Source organism: Somniosus microcephalus, chromosome 9 (genome assembly GCF_052327205.1).
Source record: "Somniosus microcephalus isolate GS21.2 chromosome 9, FLI_Smic_1.0, whole genome shotgun sequence".
Taxonomy (NCBI): domain Eukaryota; kingdom Metazoa; phylum Chordata; class Chondrichthyes; order Squaliformes; family Somniosidae; genus Somniosus; species Somniosus microcephalus.
The window spans coordinates 110,649,231-110,669,621 of record NC_140995.1 but is presented as its reverse complement, the minus strand read 5'-3'; the positions used below and the strand labels follow the sequence as shown (position 1 = coordinate 110,669,621).

Genomic DNA, 20,391 nt, shown 5'->3' with positions numbered 1-20,391 from the left:
TCTAAAGCCCATATCTGACCGTACAAAATGGTTGGATTCCCATACTAGACTGAGATATGTGCTTTCTGTTTTGGCGTAAGAACATAAGAACATAAGAAATAGGAGCAGGAGTAGGCCAATCGGCCCCTCGAGCCTGCTCCACCATTCAATAAGATCATGGCTGATCTGATCCTAACCTCAAATCTTCTATCATTTGTTACATTTGTAACCAGGGAATGGTCTAAAGTCCTTGATAATTAGGAAATGATGGGTAGAAAGGTACTGGGATTGGTCAAATAATAGTAATTTAGCATCAAGATATAGACATGCATCATATTTTACCCATCCAGCCTGTAGAAATCTATTGGACGTGGGGGCACAGGGCACAATTTCGAAATTTGCAAATTACACAAAACTTGGAAGTGTAGTAAACACTGAGGAAGATAACAATAGACTTAACGAAGACATAGATAGGCTGGCGAAATGGGTAGACACATGGCGCATGAAATTCAGCACAGAAGTGTGAGGTGATCGATTTTGGTAGGAAGAATGAGGAGCGACCATGGCCTAGAAATTGGGTATAGCCCCGCTTGAGGCGTTCGAACTGGCGCTGCGCAAAGTTTATAGCCAGACGAAACTTATCGCTGCCTGGCGAGATATTGGGTTGCATCACCCCCAAAGGGGATTGAGGCGCGAACTCGGACGTTGCACGGGGCTCCTAAGGCGCAACAGTTCAGGCGCTACCCAATATCGGCGCGGACGGGCGCAGCGCAGGTGATCTCAATTACCGGAAACCACGAGACTTCCAGGCGCCGGCCGGCTCTTAAAGGGGTGGGTCAGTCAGCCTGAGCTGCCACACTCAACGTCCTGTAGGCCTCAGAATCGGCGCTCGCCCTTCTCTGGCGCAAGAAACTTGGTCAGGATGGAGAAGGTGAGACAGAGAGCAGAGCGCTTCAGCACTGAGGCTCTGGACCAGTTGGTGTCTGCAGTTGAGCGCCGTCGAGATGTTCTGTATCCTGACAATGGCAAGAGGTCGAATCAAAAGGCTTACCGGCGATCTTGGAGGGAGGTTTCTCTGAGGGTCAACTCCAGCAGCATAGCAACCAGGACCCCTGTTCAGTGCAGGAAGAAATTCAACGACCTCACTCGGGTTGTTAGGGTGAGTGTTGGTTATGCAAACTTCTGATTCCCTCCATCTGCACCTGACTTCGAGCACGCTGTTGCCATGATGCCCCAATGGCCATCTGTCAGCAAGCACCCATGGCCCTTTCTGGGCACACACATGGACATTTCACTCAAGGCCACATGTAAGGGCCCTTGCCCCATGGGGGGCATGGGATGATCTCTCAAGGCCTCATGTAAGAGCTCTTGCACCATGGGGGGGCATGAGATGATCTCGCAAGGCCTCATGTAAGGGCTCTTGCACCATGGGGGGCATGCGATGATCTCTCAAGGCCTCATGTAAGAGCTCTTGCACCATGGGGGGGCATGAGATGATCTCGCAAGGCCTCATGTAAGGGCTCTTGCACCATGGGGGGCATGCGATGATTTCTCAAGGCCTCATGTAAGGGCCCTTGCACCATGGGGGGCATGAGATGATCTCTCAGGGCATCATGTTACAGAACTTCCCCTTCTTTCCCCTGCAGTCCAAGCTGGCGGCGAGGCGAAAGGACCTGACTCGAACCGGTGGCAGGCCTCCACAAGTCATCACTCTTGACGGATCTCGAGGAGAGAGTGCACCAGATTCTTGGACGTCTGTCTGGTCCTGTTACCACTGCAGCTGCCGACCCCATTTCCGACAGCGAGGGTAAGGCGCTCTCCTTTTTCAGCTGTTTCCTTCCACTTGGTCCCCCCGCCAGCATGCTTCCTCAGTGTGCAGCCATATCAGACCCTTGCCGCAATCTGGCATGCCTTTCTGCCAACCTGTCCTGTTGCTAAAGCCACTCTTCCACCTCCCTGCTTTCAGATGATGCATCACCAACTCGGGCTCAACGCCCTGAAGCTGCCAGTGCCTCCGGAGGTGAGGATCAGGAGGAAGCTGGACCATCCGTTCCAATCTCAGGGGAGCATACACATCTACAGACTGGGGACAGTAGTTCCCTGGAAGGGGGGGGTGGGCTCTGAGGATCAGCCAGTTGCCGGAACAAGCGGCATGCAGCAACGCAAGGGGGGTAGGCAAGTTCGGCCACTGTCTCCCCGGAGGGCAAGGCAGGTAGTGATGACTGCTCTGCAGAGGAGGTGCGTCGCCTGGCTGAAATGAGCACCCAGGCCCGGCTCAGGCACACTGAGCTGATGGCTGCAGTGGGGAGGATGCCTCAGTCAATAGATACACTGGCAAAGAGTGTGTTGGACTTCGGGGCAACAATGGAGAGGACTCTCCAGGGCTTCGGGGCAACAATGGACAGGACTCTCCAGGGCTTCAGGGCAACAATGGAGAGGACTCTCGAGGGCTTCGGGGCAACAATGGAGAGGACTGTCCAGGGCTTCGGGCCAACAATGGAGAGGACTGTCCAGGGCTTCGAGGCCGCTATGGAAAGGACTGTTCAGGGCTTCGGACAATCCCTGGAAAGGTCTGTCCAGGGCTTGTCCGAGGCAGTGGAGCGGTCGGCACTGGCCTTGTCCGAAGCAATGGAAAGAACTGTCCAGGGCTTCTCCGAAGCACTGGCACCTGGCTCACAGGTTCTCACTGCTGCCACGCAGTCACTTGCCGGCCTCGTCCACACCCAGATTGAGGCAACGCGAACTCTCACTGCAGCCACCCTATCTGCATCGGCTAGGATCACCCCGGGCCCTTCCAGTCCCATACAAGGCCAGGAATCAGTGGAGCATGCGATTGTGGCGGATGAGCCGAGCCGGTCCCCTCAGAGCCAGTGTGTCGTCCGACCATGGTGCAGGTGTCCTCTCTCGGCAGGTGACCATTGCACATGCCAGCGCTGGTACGTCTGCAGTGCAGCTGCCACCACCTGCAGGGCACACTGCTTCCAGCCATGCTCAGATCAAGCATCCTGCGTCCGCACCCTCCAAGCCCAGAGGTCGGCCAGGCTGTCCCTCGGGGGCTTCTGCGCTTCCACACAGTCAGCAGGCGTCCCCCAGCCTTCACGCCGCCACTGGGGTTCAATTACGTAGGAGCAGCAGGGAGGGAAGGGGCCGTTCGCGAAAGAGAAGTCGTTCTCCATCAAGGGGCCAGAAGTAGAGGGAGGTGCTGAGATGTTTCTTTGGCCAAATTCAAGGACACCCTCACCTGTTGTAATTGTTGGAAATGGTTTGTTTAGTTTTGCAGCTTTGCCGAAGAGTTAACTCTTATTTTGTTAGTTATGGTTTCTGTTGACATGATGTTGTTTTGCTGTAATGAAAGACTTTTGTGACAATAAAGAGAAGTTTTAATGTGCTATGGTGCACGTGACTAATTACAGTGATGCTGGCCTTCAGAGGCTTTCAAACATCCAAAGTGCGCAGGAGTAAAGACACTCCTCATTCCGCCAGAGGGGCCTCGAAACGAGTCCTCATGAGCCTCTGACGGATGGCCCTTCCACTTTCAGGAGCCCTTCCATCTTCCTCCTCCTCCTCCGCCTGCTCCTCCTCCTCCTCGACCGCCTGCTCTGCTGGTCGTTGAGGGACAGCTGGAATTGGCTGGGTGCGTCGAATCGCCAAGTTGTGGAACATGCAGCAGACGACGACGATGTGACCCACTTGCTCCGGCGAGTACTGCAGGGCTCCCCCCGAATGGTCAAGACATCGGAAACGCTTTTTGAGCACACCAATAGTGTGCTCTACAATGTTCCTGGTCGCCTGATGGCTGCTGTTGAACAGCTCTTCTGCTGGGGTGGCGGACACACGGAGTGGTGTCATCAGCCATGGGCAGAGAGGATAGCCCTTGTCCCCAATAAGCCAGCCTCGTGGTCGAGCCGGCCCCTCAAAAAGGTCACAAACTGAGGTCTACCGCAGGATAAAGGCATCGTGGCTGCTCCCTGGGAATTGGGCGTTGACTGCCATGATGATTTGGCGGTAGTCACAGACCAGCTGCACGTTGAGGGAGTGGAACCCCTTGCGGCTGCGGAAGTCCTCAGGATTCTGGAATGGCGCCCTCAAAGCCACGTGTGTACAGTCAATCGCCCCCTGCACCATGGGGAAGTCCGCAATAGCAGCGAAGCCCTGCGCGCGCTCCGTCTGCTTCTCCAGGGTCAGAGGGAAGGTGATGAATTGACGCCTTCGCCTATAAAGGGCAGCTGTAACTTGCCGGATGCAACAGTGGACTGCAACCTGAGAGATATTCGCAATGTCCCCAATGGCTGACTGAAAGGATCCGTTGCCATAAAAATTGAGGGCAACAGTCAGTTTAACGGCCACCGACAGAGAGGTCCTGCACCGTAGACGCGGCTGCAGATCCTCAGCAAGCAGGTGGCACAGCTCAGTAACAACGTCCCTCCCGATTCGGAGCCTTCGCACACACTGCTCCTCCGACATGTCAAGGTATGACACCTGCTGCCTAAAGACCCTCGCAGCATACCCTCGGATTGGCTGACCTCCATTGCCCCTCCTCCTTCTGGCCAATTCCGGCGCCGTCTCTCTGCCCCTTCATAGTGTTTGGCCATGAGGCGGTCGCCCTCCAAAGCATCTCCCATTCCGATGCCAGTTGGTCAAAAGGCTGTTAGGTCTAGTGCTCCAACTGCTCCGGACAGGTTTGAAGGTCCCAAGTACTCTAATGCTAAATTCCAAAAACTCTGCTCCACAGTAGCTCACCAACTCTCTCCACCAACGATCGCAATGAACAGGCCAAGTGGCTGAAGCTTCTATACTAGAGCTGTCCCCTTTAAATAGCGCCCCCCGACTCCGAGAAGGGCCTGCTAACGCTCCTTCGAACTGTCACTAATAGCGCTAGGCGTAAAGGCTCCGGGCGCCCCTAAAAGGCGTTGCACACTGAAATGACGTCATGATCTGTTTGCGCTCGCGGGCGCGCGCAAACACTTAGCGCAGGCGTTAAATGTATAGTCAATATGGGAGTTGTCGCTATCTTCATTGCGCCCGCCCCAACATTGGGTAACGCCCCAATTCTCGGTCTCTTTAGGCGCTAACCGCTGGCGCAAACAACCGAATTTCTAGGCCCATACATACTAAATAGTACAATTTTAAAGGGGGTGCAAGAACAGAAAGACTGGGGGTGCTTGTGCACAAATCTTTGAAGGTGGCAGGACAAGTTAACAAAGCAATTAATGAAGCATATGGGATCCTGGGCTTTATAAGTAGAGGTATAGCATACAAAAACCAGGAAGTTATGCCAAACCTATATGAAACAAGAGCTCGGCCCCAGCTGGAGTATTGTCAGTTCTGGGCACCGCACCTTAGGAAAGACGTGAAGGCTTTGGAGAGGATGCAGAAGAGATTTACTAGAATGTTTCCAGGGATGAGGGATCACAGTTACATGGATAGACTAGAGAAGCTGGGATTGTTCTCCTTGGAGCAAAGAAGGCTAAGAGGAAATTTGATAGAGCTGTTTAAAATTGCGAAGGATAGAGTAAACAGAGAAACTGTTTCCAATGACCTGAAGGTTTGATAATGAGAGGGCACATATTTAAGGTGATTGGCAAAAGAACCAGAGACGACATGAGGAAAAAGTTTTTTACGCAACTAATGATTAGGATTTGGAATGCACTGCCTAATAGGGTGGTAGATACAGATTCAATAGTAGCCTTCAAAGGAGAATTGGATAAATACTTGAAGGAGAAAAAATTGCAGAGATATGGGGAGAGAGCGGGGAAGTGGACTGACTGGATTGCTCTTCGGAGGAGCCGGCGCAGACTCGATGGGCTGAATGGCCATCTTCTGTGCTGTACAAGTCTGATTCTATCTGAATTTCTCTGTATAGCTGTTGGCGGATGTTCTGTAGCCGGACCAAAAATAACATGGGAAAGGGTCCAGCCCCATTTGGTCACTTGTTAGTGGGAGATTATGCAAGAGATATAGCACTTGTTGTATACTGTGGATGTGGACTGTGACTGAAGGGTTCTGATCCAGTACCAGTATATCTCTCCTAAGGCCTTTTTCTCAAGCAAGGGGAAAAGGAAGTCTCACTTAGCCCAATAAAGTGACTTCTCTGCATACAGGTAGGGTATGAGTGGTAGTTTTGGTGCTTTTTGGAGTGATGGACCACATTAAGTCACCATCTGACATCCATAGATCTTTAGGATTAAGTGTGCATCCATTTGAAAATGGTGTAATTCTAAGTTCCGAATGTTTTGACGGTGCCCAATGTTGCTTAGTTTGTTTTACTAATGGAATTTTGTCTCATTAAACTGTTTTATAATGTTAGCGAGTTATTATAAACAACACAGATGAACACTGTTTAAAAATTGCTTAGAATAATCTATATTATGTATTCTGTTGCATGTGTGGGCAAATATTACAGAACTGTTTCTGAAGTTGTCACAGAGCAAACGTGTTAAGTATGTGTATTGTATTGAACAATTAACACAAAGACTTAAACGTATAACTCAAACAGGTCTTTACTGGTTGGAGGTAGGGACTGCACGTAGGTCTTTACTTCGTGCCCACAGGCGGGAACTGAGGGGAGATCAGTACCCACAGTACTATTTATACCCCATGGCCAGGAGTGGTACTGCGTATCACTACGCCCTACAAGTAGTGCAGTCCTGTCCATAGGTTCAAAGTAGCACACATATTACATACACAACAAAACGAATCTTTAACAAATAAAGAAAACCAAAGTCAAATGCAAGGTGCAAAGTACAGTAGTCTGGTTGACCGTTCTAAATTAAGATTATCTATAAGTATAGCCATTCTTTCATTTGCCATTAATAACGAAACAAATTTTAGGTAATGATGCACAGTGCGCAACCATTGACTGGAACCAATGGACGACGGTGTAAGGAAGATGAGAAATTGATTAATGCCACTCTGCGGGCAGGAAAACGTGGTTATATCATTGACACCAGATCAATTAATGCTGCTCAGCAAGCCAGAGCCAAAGGAGGTGGCTTTGAACAGGAAGCATATTACCCTCAGTGGAGACGAATTCACAAGTCCATAGAGAGGTAAGCAGAAAATGCAGCAGTTCAGTTTCTTACTGATTTCTATATCTATAATTTATTCATGTTGATAGTGTGCTACAAAGTATTCTGCTTTTATTGGAACAATTCGGATATCAGATTTACAGAATATATAAGTTTTCAATCAAAATCAAAATGTTAATCATGCCAAAACTATTTCAGCATGGGTTTTCTATAACTTGCAAAAACTACCATGATTTCACTAAGCAGAGTATCACCTCTCCAGCTCTGGAACCTGTTGAATCCATTAGCTGGTAATTAATGAAAGAAAATTGTGATTAAAGCAGAGACCTATCCTTCATTCAATGTAATATATACAGTATTAGGTATTCCATATGGCATGCACTTCCTGTCTACATTAACTTTACTTCCTGTGTCACTATTTTTGAGTCATACTTTTTCACTTGTAATGGGAAAAGCATATGTCAACATTGACTGTCACACTATAACTGTAGGCCTCTCAACAATCGGCAGTGCTGTTGCACCTTCCTCACTCTTCTCCTATATACTCTGCTAACCGCAGAACGCACATCAGGAAACCCAACAACGTTTTGGAAAACATGATTGACAAACATTCCCTCTGCTCTTGAAAATGCCTTTGATGAATTGAAATGAGTTGGTCTGCAGCCTATTCCCTCTTTCCAGTCTTGCTTCTGTTCATGGCACCCCACTCTCTCTGGCCCTTCTGCTAAAATATCTGCTCTTTTTCCCCTGTGGTCTACTCTCTTTCTTTCTCCCTGGCCCTGCTGCTTGTTATGGATTTAATTGGCTCTGCTCTGGGCCCACTCCCTACGACCCCAGTGCTTTATTCATGAATTAAAATGGCTCCCTCTAACCAGCTGCCAAAATTCCAAATGCCAGCTTTTGAAATTTTCCATATCTGCTTTCAGGCCCCGCTGCCAAATGTCTGGTCTTTTTTAAATGCAGAATGTCTATTTACGATTTAACCTATCATCCCACAGCTTGGGTCTGCTTTTACCGCCCACTCCCTGTCCCTGCTTCTATATTGGCCCTGAATTTCCGATCGGAGGCTTCCTATCGGAAAAAAATGTACGAACCTATCTGCCGGTTCCGTAGATCCTGAGGCTTGCGATACTAGGCCTCTCCTGTTGGAAATGCGCAGAGGCCCACGAATCCCAGGGGCGCATGCGATTCGCAAGCATCCCTGGGATCACGTGGGCCAGGCCAACCAATCAAAGAGAATCTCCCTTCATACTTTTGACAGTTCTGTGCATGCAGATCTGTCAAAAGTATGAATGGGGATCACATTTTAAAACACAAACATTTTTTTAAAATTACATAATTAAAAAGCCATTTAATTAAATATTTAAAAAAAATTGGGGGGGAAAGAATTAAATGTTTTTACGGGGCTAAAAATAAAAAGCCATTTAATTAAATATTTTAAAAAATTTGGGGGGAAAGAATTAAATGTTTTTACGGGGCTAAAAATAAACTTACATTTTAGAAGAGTATTTTTAATTTATAAATGAGTTATCAAATTTAATTTTTCTATTTTTCAACACTCTTAAGCTGGTAAAAGCAGGCCTTTCGCCTGATTTTTACCAGGCGTAAGAATTTTATGGCCTTTCAGCGGGCGGAAGTTGTGTAACAAGTGCAACTCTCCACCCGCAGAGGCACTTTCCTTGTGCAGGTGGATGATCTGTCAAGAGAATTCTTGACGCTTCGCATGCCTGAAACCGGCACTTGAGGCCCCTACGGGTGCGTACACACCTCGTACGCAGCCATAGGGGGTCAGAAAATACGGCCCATTATGAATTAAAATAGTTCCATATGGCCCCTCTGACAAAATGTAAAATGGTCCCTGAAATTGGCCCGACTGCCAGAATGTATAGATTTAAATAGCTCCAATTTGCATTTGGTGCCCACTGCTGAATCACGTGGGCCTGGTGCTCCAATCGGCAAACAGAAGGACTCTCGTTCATTTATGCTCTCTGGAAAGGGGATTAAAAACAGATCCTCATTACTAGAGCCTTCCAGGATAAACATCTATACTTGCAGTTTGTATTTTTTTTTAGATGCAAAAAAATAATAATTTTATCAATCTAACAACTGCTTCCTCAGAGCTTTTCATGGAGAAATAAATTCTTTCCATGGACAAAATCCTAAAATGATTCAATTTCCAGCATCATAAGTTTTTTAAATAACTTTGATTTGTCAGGAGGTATCCCCTTGGGCTGTGGAAACGGGCCCTGCGCCTTTCCGACAGCCGTAAAAAAAATAAATAAATAAATAAATTAAAAAATTTTAAAAACTCTTTTGTAGTTGGTGGGCAATTAGCCCAACTCTGCGCCAGCAATTAGGCTTTCGGTGTCGGTGTGGATGATCTGTCAACGCGTACATTGACAGATCGCAAGTTCGGGATTTAGCATGCAGAAATCCCGAACTTGCTGTCCATTTCAAAGGTGTTATGACTGCGCACTCTCATTGTACCCACTGCCAATTCTGACCCATAGTGCCTAGAGTGTGTTTTTTTGAGGGATAGTTGGAAAATTTATGTGCAGGCCCAGAGCTTCGGGTCTCCACGGGTGATTACGCGCTGGGTACTCACCCGTAGGCCCAATGGAAGTGCCGCTCACCCGTAGGCCCAATGAAAGTGCCGGTTTCCTGCAATCACTGCGCATGCACGGGAAACCGGCACTTCGTTCCCCTGAAAGAAGGGGTTCAGAGTTCGAACACGTGCGCAGGAGCGGCTGCGCGTGCGCATCGAACTTATGTTTTTTTTACAGGTTTTCCCGGGAGGGTAAGTCTCCAGAAGTTACACATTTAAAAAGCAGGCGTAAGGCCTGCTTTTTACAAGGTAAGTGGTGAATTAATTAAAATTAAAACATTTTTCCCACAGGTTTATTATTTTTAAATATTTTAAAGGTAAGTTTATTTTTAACCCCGTTAGAAAATAACATTATTTTTTTCAAAAATTTAAATTATTGTTTAAAATAGTTATTTCATGTAATTTATAGTTTATTTAAAAAATGTGATGTTTTTTAATTTATTTGAAGATTGTGATGTTTTGGGGCCTGTAGTATTTCTAAGTTTTGACAGCACTTCCTGTCAAACTTATGAATGGAGCATTCCCTGCTCCGATTGTCATCCCAGGGGACGCTTCGAACTAACTGTGCCCCTGGGATACGCAAGCACTGCGCGCCGGCAGTTGGAGCAGGCCTAGGATCGGAATTCCACGGGGGCCCACAGCTCAACGGCTGGCGCACAAGGTAAGTGCAGGTCGGAGGCTTGCACCCGCGGGAAGCCTCCGACCCGAATTTCTGGGCCTGTGTCTCCCAACACATTCTGACAACTGCTTCATGCTGACATATGTTTGATGGTCGGAAGCTTGCTCTTTAAGCTCTATTGATTACTGGCTTATAAATAAAGGTAAGAAGAAACTATAGAGAATTAATTTTGTGATACTGATCTTTTCAGGATTGAACTGTTTTATGCAAAGATACCTTTGCAACACACATCCTTAAAAGTGCTTAACAGCTCACTGTCTCATTCTAAGTATAGGAAACATGCATGCTTACTTGTATTGCATTTTTTTTTTAACAGGTACCACATTCTTCAAGAAAGTTTAATTAAACTGGTTGAAGCTTCCAATGACCAATCCCACAGCATGGATAGGTGGCTGAGCAAATTGGAAGCTTCCAGCTGGCTGACTCACATTAAAGAAATATTAACCACTGCTTGCCTGGCTGCACAGTGTATAGACAGGTAAGGACTTGTATAGAGTCATAGAATGATACAGCACAGAAGGAAGCCATTCAGCCCATCGTACCTGTGCCGGCTCATTGGTAGAAATATCCAATTAATCCCACGCCCCTGCTCTTTCCCCATAACCCTGTATATTTTTTCCCTTCAAGTATTTATCCAGTTTTCTTTTTGAATGTTACTATTGAATCTGCTTCCACCATTTCAGGCAGTGCATTCCAGATTGCAGCAACTGGCTGCGTTTTTTAAAAAGAATGTCTCCTCATGTCGCCTCTGATGCTTTTGCCAATCACCTTAAATCTGTGTCCTCTGGTTACTGACCCTTCTGCGACTGGAAACTGTTTCGACCTTATTTACTCGATCAAAACCATTCATGATTTTGAACACCTCAATCAAATCTGCTCTTAACCTTCTACAACCCCAGCTTCTCCAGTCTCCCCACATAACTGAAGACCCTCATCCCTGGTACCATTTTAGTAAATCTCTTCTGCACCCCCTCTAAGGCCTTGACATCCTTCCTAAAGTGTGGTGCCCAGAATTGAACACAATACTCCAACTGAGGCCTAACCAATATTATAATGTTGTAGCATAACTTCCTTGCTTTTGTACTCTCTTCCTCTATTGATAAAGCCAAGGATCCGCCCCCTTGTTTTTTTAACCAGCCTTCTTAACTTGTCTTGCCACCTTCAAAGATATCTGTACAGAGATCTCCAGGTCTCCCTGTTCCTGCAACCCCTTTAAAATTGTATAATTTAGTTAATATTGCCCCTCCTCATTCTTCCTACCAAAACGTATCACCATATTTCCCTCTCGCTCCTCCCTCCCTCCCTCCCCCTCCCCCTCTCGCTCCTCCCTCCCTCCCTCCCCCCTCTAGCTCCTCCCTCCCTCCCTCCCTCCCCCCCTCTCGCTCCTCCCTCCCTCCCTCCCTCCCCCCCTCTCGCTCCTCCCTCCCTCCCTCCCCCCCTCTCGCTCTTCCCTCCCTCCCCCCTCTCGCTCTTCCCTCCCTCCCCCCTCTCGCTCTTCCCTCCCTCCCCCCCTCTCGCTCTTCCCTCCCTCCTGCTCCTCTCGCCCCCCCCCCCCCCCCCCCCCGGCTCCTTCCTCCCCTCCCTATAAATAATAATTCTAAAAGGTCTAAGAGCGTTAAAAAAACAAGCCTGAAGGCTTTGTGTCTTAATGCGAGGAGCATTCGTAATAAGGTGGATGAATTAGTTGCGCAAATAGAGGTAAACTAATATGATTTGATTGGGATTACGGAAACATGGCTCCAGGGTGGCCAAGGCTGGGAACTCAACATTCAGGGGTATTCAATATTCAGGAAAAATAGGCAAAAAGGAAAAGGAGGCGGGGTAGCATTGCTGGTTAAAGAGGGGATTAACGCAATTGTAAGGAAGGATATTAGGTCTGATGTTGTGGAATTTGTATGGGTAGAACTGAGAAATACCAAGGGGCAGAAAACGTTGGTGGGAGTGGTATATAGACCTCCAAACAATAATGCGGAGGTTGGGGATGGCATTAAAAGGGAAATTAGTGAAGCGTGCAATAAGGGCACAGCAGTCATCATGGGTGACTTTAATCTACATATAGATTGGGCTAACCAAATTAGTAACAATACTGTGGAGGAGGAATTCCTGGAGTGTATACGGGATGGTTTCCTGGACCAATATGTCGAGGAACCAACTGGAGATCAGGCCATCTTAGACTGGGTATTATGTAATGAGAAAGGATTAATTAGCAATCTTGTTGTATGAGGCCCCTTGGGACGGAGCGATCATAATATGATCGAATTCTTCATTAAAATGGAGAGTGAAGCAGTTGACTCAGAGACTGGGGTCCTGAATTTAAATAAAGGAAACTACGATGGTATGAGGTGCGAGTTGGGTAGGATTGATTGGGGAATGTCACTCAAAGGGTTAATGGTGGATAGGCAATGGCAAACATTCAAAGACCGCGTGGATGAACTGCAGAATTTGTTCATCCCAGTTTGGCATAAAAATAAAACAACAAAGGTGACTCAACCGTGGCTAACAAGGGAAATTAGGGATAGCATAAGATCCAAGGAGAGGACATATAAATTGGCCAGAAAAAGCAGTAAACCTGAGGATTGGGAGCAGTTTAGGATTCAACAAAGGAGGACAAAGGGATTAATTAAGATGGGGAAAATAGAGTATGAGAGTAAGCTTGCAGGGAACATAAAAACTGACTGTAAAAGCTTTTATAGATGTATGTGAAGAGAAAAAGATTGGTGAAGTCAAGCGTAGGTCCCTTGCAGTCAGAATCAGGAATTTATAATGGGGAACAAAGAAATGGCAGACCAATTAAATGCATATTTTGGTTCTGTCTTCACAAAGGAGGACACAAATAACCTCCCAGAGATGTCTGGGAACATAGTGTCTGATGAAAGGGAGGAACTGAAAGAAATCAGTATTTGTAGGGAAATTAACGGGATTGAAGGCCGATAAATCCCCAGGGCCTGCTAATCTACATCCTAGGGTACTTAAGGAAGTGGCCCTAGAAATAGTAGATGCATTGCTGATCATCTTCCAACATTCGATGGAATCTGGAACAGTACCCATGGATTGGAGGGTAGCTAATGTTACCCCACTATTCAAAAAAGGTGGTCGAGAGAAAACGGGGAATTACAGACTGGTAAGCCTGACATCGGCAGTGGGGAAAATGCTAGAGTCCATTATAAAAGATGTAATGGCGGAGCACTTGGAAAACAGTGACAGGATCGGACAAAGTCAACATGGATTTGCAAAAGGTAAATCGTGCTTGACTAATCTACTGGAATTTTTTGGTAAAATAGATAAGGGAGAACCAGTGGAAGTTAAGGCACATGGGATTGGGGGCAAGGTATTGACTTGGATAGAGAACTGGTTGGCAGACAGAAAGCAAAGAGTTGGAATAAATGGGTCGCAGTGACTAGCGGGGTACAGCAGGGATCGGTCCTTGGACCCCAGCTATTCACAATATATATATTAATGATCTAGACGAGGGAACTAGATGTAATATCTCCAAGTTTGCAGACGACACAAAGCTGGGTGGGCGTGTGTGCTGTGAGGAGGATGCCGAGAAACTCCAGTATGATTTGGACAGGTTGGGTGATTGGGCAGAAGCATGGCAGATGCAATATAATGTGGATAAATGCGAGGTTATCCACTTTGGTGTCAAAAACAGGAAGGCAGATTATTATCTATCTGAATGGCAGTAGATTGGGAGAAGGGGAAGTGCAACGAGACCTGGGTGTCCTTGTGCACCAGTCGCTGAAGGTAAGCATGCAGGTGCAGCAGGCGGTTAAGAAGGCGAATGGTATGTTGGCCTTCGTAGCGAGAGGGTTTGAGTACAGGAACAAGGATGTCTTGCTGCAGTTGTACAGGGCCTTGGTGAGACCACACCTTGAGTATTGTGTGCAGTTTTGGTCACCTTATCTGAGGAAGGATGTTCTTGCCATGGAAGGAGTGCAGCGAAGATTCACCAGGCTGATACCTGGGATGGCAGGAATGACGTATGAGGAGAGATTGGGTCGATTGGGCTTATACTCGCTGGAGTTTAGAAGAATGAGAGGGGATCTCATTGAAACTTATAAAATTCTGACAGGACTGGACAGACTAGATGCAGGAAGGATGTTCCCGATGGTCGGGGAGTCCAGAACCAGGGGTCATAGTCTAAGGATAAGGGGTAAGCCATTTAGGACAGAGAATAGGAGGAATTTCTTCACCAGAGAGTGGTGAACATGTGGAATTCTCTACCACAGAAGGCAGTAGAGGCCAATTCATTAAATATATTCAAGAAGGAGTTGGATATATTAAGGCTAAAGGGATCAAGGGATATGGGGAGAAAGCAGGGACAGGGTAGTGAATTTGGATGATCAGCCATGATCTCATTGAATGGCGGAGCAGGCTCGAGGGGCCGAATGGCCTACTCCTGCTTCTATGTTCCTCCCTCCCTCCCTCTCGCTCCTCCCTCCCTTCTCGCCCTCCCGCCCGCCCTCGCTCCTCCCTCCCTCCCCCCCCCCCTCCCCTCCCCCCTCTCCCTGGCTGCCCCCACAAAATACAGACTAGCTTTCCCAACAATGTGTCATTAGCCATTCAGAAGAACATGCCATTGTAGGCCACCATGACATTTTAATTTCTCACACCTGTGCCAGTATTTAATGCCAAGTCATGAACAGTTTGAGTTTACGAAATTTTAATTTTACTTGGAATTTTTGTTAGCAGAGGTTTAGTTAGTGTTTTATTTTAGCAGCAGAAACTCGTACTTTATTTGGAATTGGAGAGTGTTTTATACCAACGATAGGAGGAAATAATTTGGTGATATTAGGACACAGTGGAATTGGATCTGTGATATTCAACCTACCTCTTTCTTTAAGATAATTCATAGTACAAAGTATACCCTTTCTAAGCATATATTGACAGTGTTCATACTGTTGCTCCTGTTTTAGGGAAGGTGCATCTGTGTTGGTTCATGGCAGTGAAGGGATTGACTCCACTTTACAAGTCACCTCTCTCGCCCACATTATTCTAGATCCACAGTCCAGAACAATTAATGGTTTTGAGGCCTTGATTGAGCGTGAATGGTTACAGGTAAGTGCTGGATAGATCTCATTTGGCTACTTGGCTAATGAAATGGTCTTAGTTTTAAAAGACATGACCAGAATAGTTTTAAAAGACATGACCAGAATAGTGAGTTAAGTTAATATTATTTCTACTGATGGTTGGGTTACAGCTATTACAAGGAGTTAGAAAAACTTGAATTTGACCATTGTATATGCTACTTTTACGGATTTTTAAAAAATGTTTGTAGATAAAAGTTGATATAATTCTGTCTAATCTGTTCAAAAGAATTTTGACTTCAGAGAGGGTTTGTCTTTTCTTTCTGCTGTCCACTCCACCCCAGTGCTCAGCACAATGTCTTTTTGTAACAATTTCCCAAAAAGCAGGGTACCACATGCTAATAATTTACCATAAAAGGCTAAAAAGAGGGAAAGATAAGGTCATAAATGTAACAAACCACACTTTTACTCCACATTGCTGGGATTGGGGGGGTGGGGGTGGCAGGAGGAAAGACCTGTCTATGATTGATGCTGCATTTTTTTAATGCAGCAGTCTTAACTTTTTTTTCTAATTTGAGTTAGCATTCCAAACCCACTGTTGCAGCAGTACAAGTATAGTGTGTTACATTTCCTTCAGGTTGATCTCTGCAATTGTACAGAATATCTTCACATACAATAAAAATATTGAAATCAGATGATTAGTGAATCCTGTGTAAGACACCTGTTTTATTATGGACAATGGCTTATTCAATAAAATAATATAGAACTTGCCATACTTTTGAGGCTAGTTTTGGCAAGTTCAGATAGTTTTCAAAATCGAGACCAGTTGCTCAGTGTCATGATCATCTCCCATATGAAACATTTTATTTGTGTTTTACTTCTATCTCCCATTTGTCGCTCTCTTGAGAAATGATATTTAAATTGGTTTATTTGTTCCAGGCTGGTCATCCATTCCAGCAGCGATGTGCTCAGTCGGCCTATTCCAATTCTAAGCAGAAGAATGAAGCTCCTACATTTCTCCTCTTCCTGGACTGCTGCTGGCAGATCCAGCGTCAGTTCCCATGTTCATTTGAATTTAATGAACAGTTCCTAATCGTGTTGTTTGAACATGCTTACGCCTCCCAATTTGGCACCTTCTTGGGCAACAATGAAAACGAAAGGTTGGTAATGCTGCCTATGTCACTGGAGGTAGAAATATTTTGTTGCTCTGTTTCCTGGGAAGACAACATTGAAGCAAGAACATTAATAATTTTTTCCCATTTTTACATCATCTCCTGCTGTCTCCTCGTGTCACATTCTTCTTCAACTGTGAGAGCCGGAATTCTACTTCAGCTGTGAGAAAGTCCAATTTCTCCACTATGGTGTCCAAGTTATCAGTATATTTATGCAGAATGGGTTTGGCTTTTCCAGTTTTCTTTTCCCATTGTGATGTATTCCACCTAACCTGCCCAAGACCTATTGGAACTCATTGGATGAGGACCAGTGAGTTTAAATGTCAACTGAGGGTGGCATTCAAATTTGTAATCATGGTGTACTGTCTGTAGGGCTGCCATGGTTTGCACATTTTTAGTTCTGGGACTGTAATTGGTGATGTTTGTGGATTTCTGAAGTTGACTTAAGTTAATATTTTTGTGTTCTGTGTGTTTTGAAAGTTATAAGTAAGAATTCTTGATGGATTCAGTAGTTTTAGAATGGCTGCAATTGTGTTTAATGCCTATGTAATTTTTTTTTTAGATTGATGTATTCCTCTTTGTATGTTGTATATGTTGCTGTAACTTGGGTATGCACCCTTTAACAATTATATTGTCTTAAGTTGTAATATTTGTCAGAACTACAGTAAATGTTACAATATTATAATTATTTCCTCCCACAGAATTCCACAAAAATGTGTATGCATGTGTGGGGCAGTATATTATATATGGATTAAAAAAATTAAACCTAGAATCATTGAATTTTACAGCACTGAAGAAGGCCATTTGGCCCATCTGCATGTGCTGGCTATGTAAAAGTCTCCGTCTCAATCCCCTGCCATTTCACCACTCCTTTTTGGTTTTTTCTTTTATTCAAATATTTATCCTGTTCCTTTTTAAAAGATTTTATGTATTCTGCTTCCAATATTGTTTCTAGTAGGACATTCCATATCTGAACAACCCTCTGCATTAAAAAATGATCTAATCTCTCCCTTTTGTTCTTATGGTGATCTTCAACATATTCTCCCTGGCAACCAACTCACTGACCAATGGAAATAGTTGTTCCTTATTTACCTTATCAAAACCACTCAATTTTGAACACCTCTTGTCAGATCTTCTCTTAACTTTCTCTCTTGTATTGAAAAGACTCCCAGTTTCTCTTATCTTTCCTTATTACTATCATCCTCTCATCCCTATTTGCCAATTCATGAACTGTGAAACCAGCCGATTAAACTGTTTGAAGTGTAATAAGTTAGAAACAGTAGCAGTGCAACATTGACTTTACTTTTAGAAACTCTCAAATTCAGAATCTTTGCAAGTTTGCTCAGTGACCACTCAGTAACTCATTGTTGTCTTTCACTGATTAAGGCCACAGCTCTTCTCCCTCCCACAGGACATCAGCTTCAGTGCCATCATGGTATTTGTTGAAGTCTTTCACAGTATTCTGTGGATCCAGTGCTGTCTACACATCCACTATTCGTGGGATGGCTTCCTCCAGAATTAGAGTTTTACATGTAACCTTCAGAAATGAATGTGTGTCCTCTATCAGTCTCCCAGCCATTTTACTTCAGTCACCGAGGAGCCTTTGTTGGTTTGTTTGCCGCTACATCCAGCGGTTGTAACATGCTCATCGTTTCCCCATGATCATCTGGGTGAATTCTGCTTTTTTTTAAGCTCTGAGAGCAGGCATTCAGTGGCATCTAACCAAATCTAGGAGCAGAGACCATTTAGCAATACTAAATACTAGAGTATCAGGTCTTCATAGTCCTGATCCAAGTTGGGGTTGGGTGGGGCAGAGCGGAAGAGAGGAATGTACTGAATGTTGCAGTTTTGGTACATTGAATTGACCTACTGGGTTATAGTCTTTGGAAGTTCATCACAAGCAAACTGTAAAAAGAAAATGTGGTTATCTCCTTCCACCAGAGGGAATCATTCATGTAGTGGCGCTTCTTAGTTTCCAAACAGGCAGCCACTGAGCTGTGGGGTTTTTAACAACGAGTAGACGCGTGTCGAAATAAAACGTTCCCAAACGTAGCTTTGTCTTTTAAACTGTTTACTATAACACTTAACAAACAGAATTACAAAGCAAGCACGTATAAACGAACACGGTCAAAAACTGTACTGCTCCAAACCTCGCGGCTTCTGCCTCCTTCAACCACGTGCAGTTTAAACTGTAAAATGGCTGCACCCATGTGTGCCTTAGGGACTGTTCCATTATGGCAAGAATGAAGGGGGTGTCTCGGACTATACTACTGGAGCAAGAAAATAGGGGGTTTCTTAATACAATAAGTCGGTCAGGTAAATTAACTGTATTATGCCATTTAACCACTATTTTAAAGTATTTTCTTAAGCTTTTATGGCTTACATTCCAGCCCCTAATTGACTAGGCACATGAAGCATATCAATTACTCAAACATTAAGAGTCATAAACTAATGAGTTCAACATATTTACAATATAAGTGTCCACTTTTTTCGTTCGGGAACCTTTCACGCTGCTTCTTGTAGCAGGCAGAGCTTTGTGATCGGTCTTTCCAGGGTACTGGTCTTGGTTTGCAAACGAACGTGACGAACGATGCCTCTGGAGTCTGGCATGGTCTTAATTATTTTTCTTATTACGGAATTAGCTCCTGGAATCCAGTATCTTTGTCTTAGCTTCGGAAGCACGTGATTCCTCCCACTGTGTCCAATACTCTGGTGTATATGCTGAAGAATGAGAGTAGCAACCCGGAGGTCCTTAGAAAGGATAGCAGGATGCTTGGCCTCCTCTGGCATAGCAGATTTGTTTAGTCTCCCTCCCACCCTCAGTACTCCATCTTGCAGTGTAGGGTCCAGCTTGTAGATATGACTACCTTTCTTGATTGGAGTATTTCGCTGTAGAGCTTCGATTTCTTCTGGGTATCTTTGTCTTTGACTGAAGCGAACTATCTCCTTCTCAGCCTTGGCCAAATCCTCCACGGTCAATGAATTCTTGCCCAATGTGGTCTTGTGCTGATGCATATACTGCTGTAGAAGCATTCTCTGCTTATCCGGGTTACTTTCAGACTGACTGATAGTGGCTCGGTACTCTTTTCTCTTACCGCTCAGGTGTAGCAGCAACTCTTTCAACCTTAGAAACCATGCAACTGCTTTCCTCAACTGGTGCCATCCTGAGAAATGGTTAACAAGCTTGTTCACTGTGTCAAAGTTCTCTTTCGTATTTATGAGATTTACTGTGACTGATCCCTTGACTTTGACGTCGTCTTCAGCAATCTGACTTGGCATATCTGGTCTTTCTGGCCACGATCTCTCTGTTTCCAGCAGATAACTTGGGCCTTGTATCCGAGTTTCACTCCTCATGAAGTTTTCAGCCTTCAGTCCTCGTGAGGCTTGATCTGCTGGGTTCAATGAGGTGTTTACGTACCTCCATTGAGATGTTTGTGTAGCTTCTCTAATGGATGAGATTCTGTTTGCTACGAAGGTCTTGAAGCGTATCTTCTCATTCTCTATATACTTCAGCACCGTCGTGCTATCCGTCCAGAAGACAGATTCTTCTAATGGGAGCTGTAACTCTTTCCGCATCACCTGGTCAACTTTAACTGCAACAACCGCTGCCGTCAATTCCAGTCTCGGGATGGTGACCTGCTTCAGCGGAGCCACCCTGGATTTCCCCATGAGGAAGGCACAATGTTTCTGGCCCTGTTGATTTGTCAGCAAGAGGTAAGTAGCCATGCCATAGCCGTCCTCACTGGCGTCCGAGAAATGATGTAGTTGAGCCGTCTTTGTAACTCCAAAACTCGCGGGCTTGATGCATCTACTGACGTTGAAGCTAGAAAGTTGTTGCAAATCTGTCAACCATCTGTGCCATCTCTGAGCTTGACCTTCTGGGATATCTTCATCCCATCCT

At 45.4% G+C, this 20,391-nt stretch overlaps 1 protein-coding gene across 4 annotated transcripts in view; it reads left to right on the top strand.

Annotated features, from left to right (window-relative positions):
• Nucleotides 1–20,391, top strand: part of mtmr9 (myotubularin related protein 9) — an 83,287-nt gene that overhangs the window by 40,639 nt on the left and 22,257 nt on the right. For all 4 annotated transcript variants that reach the window (XM_085997019.1, XM_085997017.1, XM_085997016.1 and 1 more), the window contains 4 exons: nucleotides 6,811–7,028; nucleotides 10,608–10,769; nucleotides 15,208–15,349; nucleotides 16,258–16,478. In XM_085997019.1, coding sequence (XP_085853145.1) covers nucleotides 6,811–7,028; nucleotides 10,608–10,769; nucleotides 15,208–15,349; nucleotides 16,258–16,478 — 743 coding nt within the window. The remainder of the gene's footprint in view (nucleotides 1–6,810; nucleotides 7,029–10,607; nucleotides 10,770–15,207; nucleotides 15,350–16,257; nucleotides 16,479–20,391) is intronic.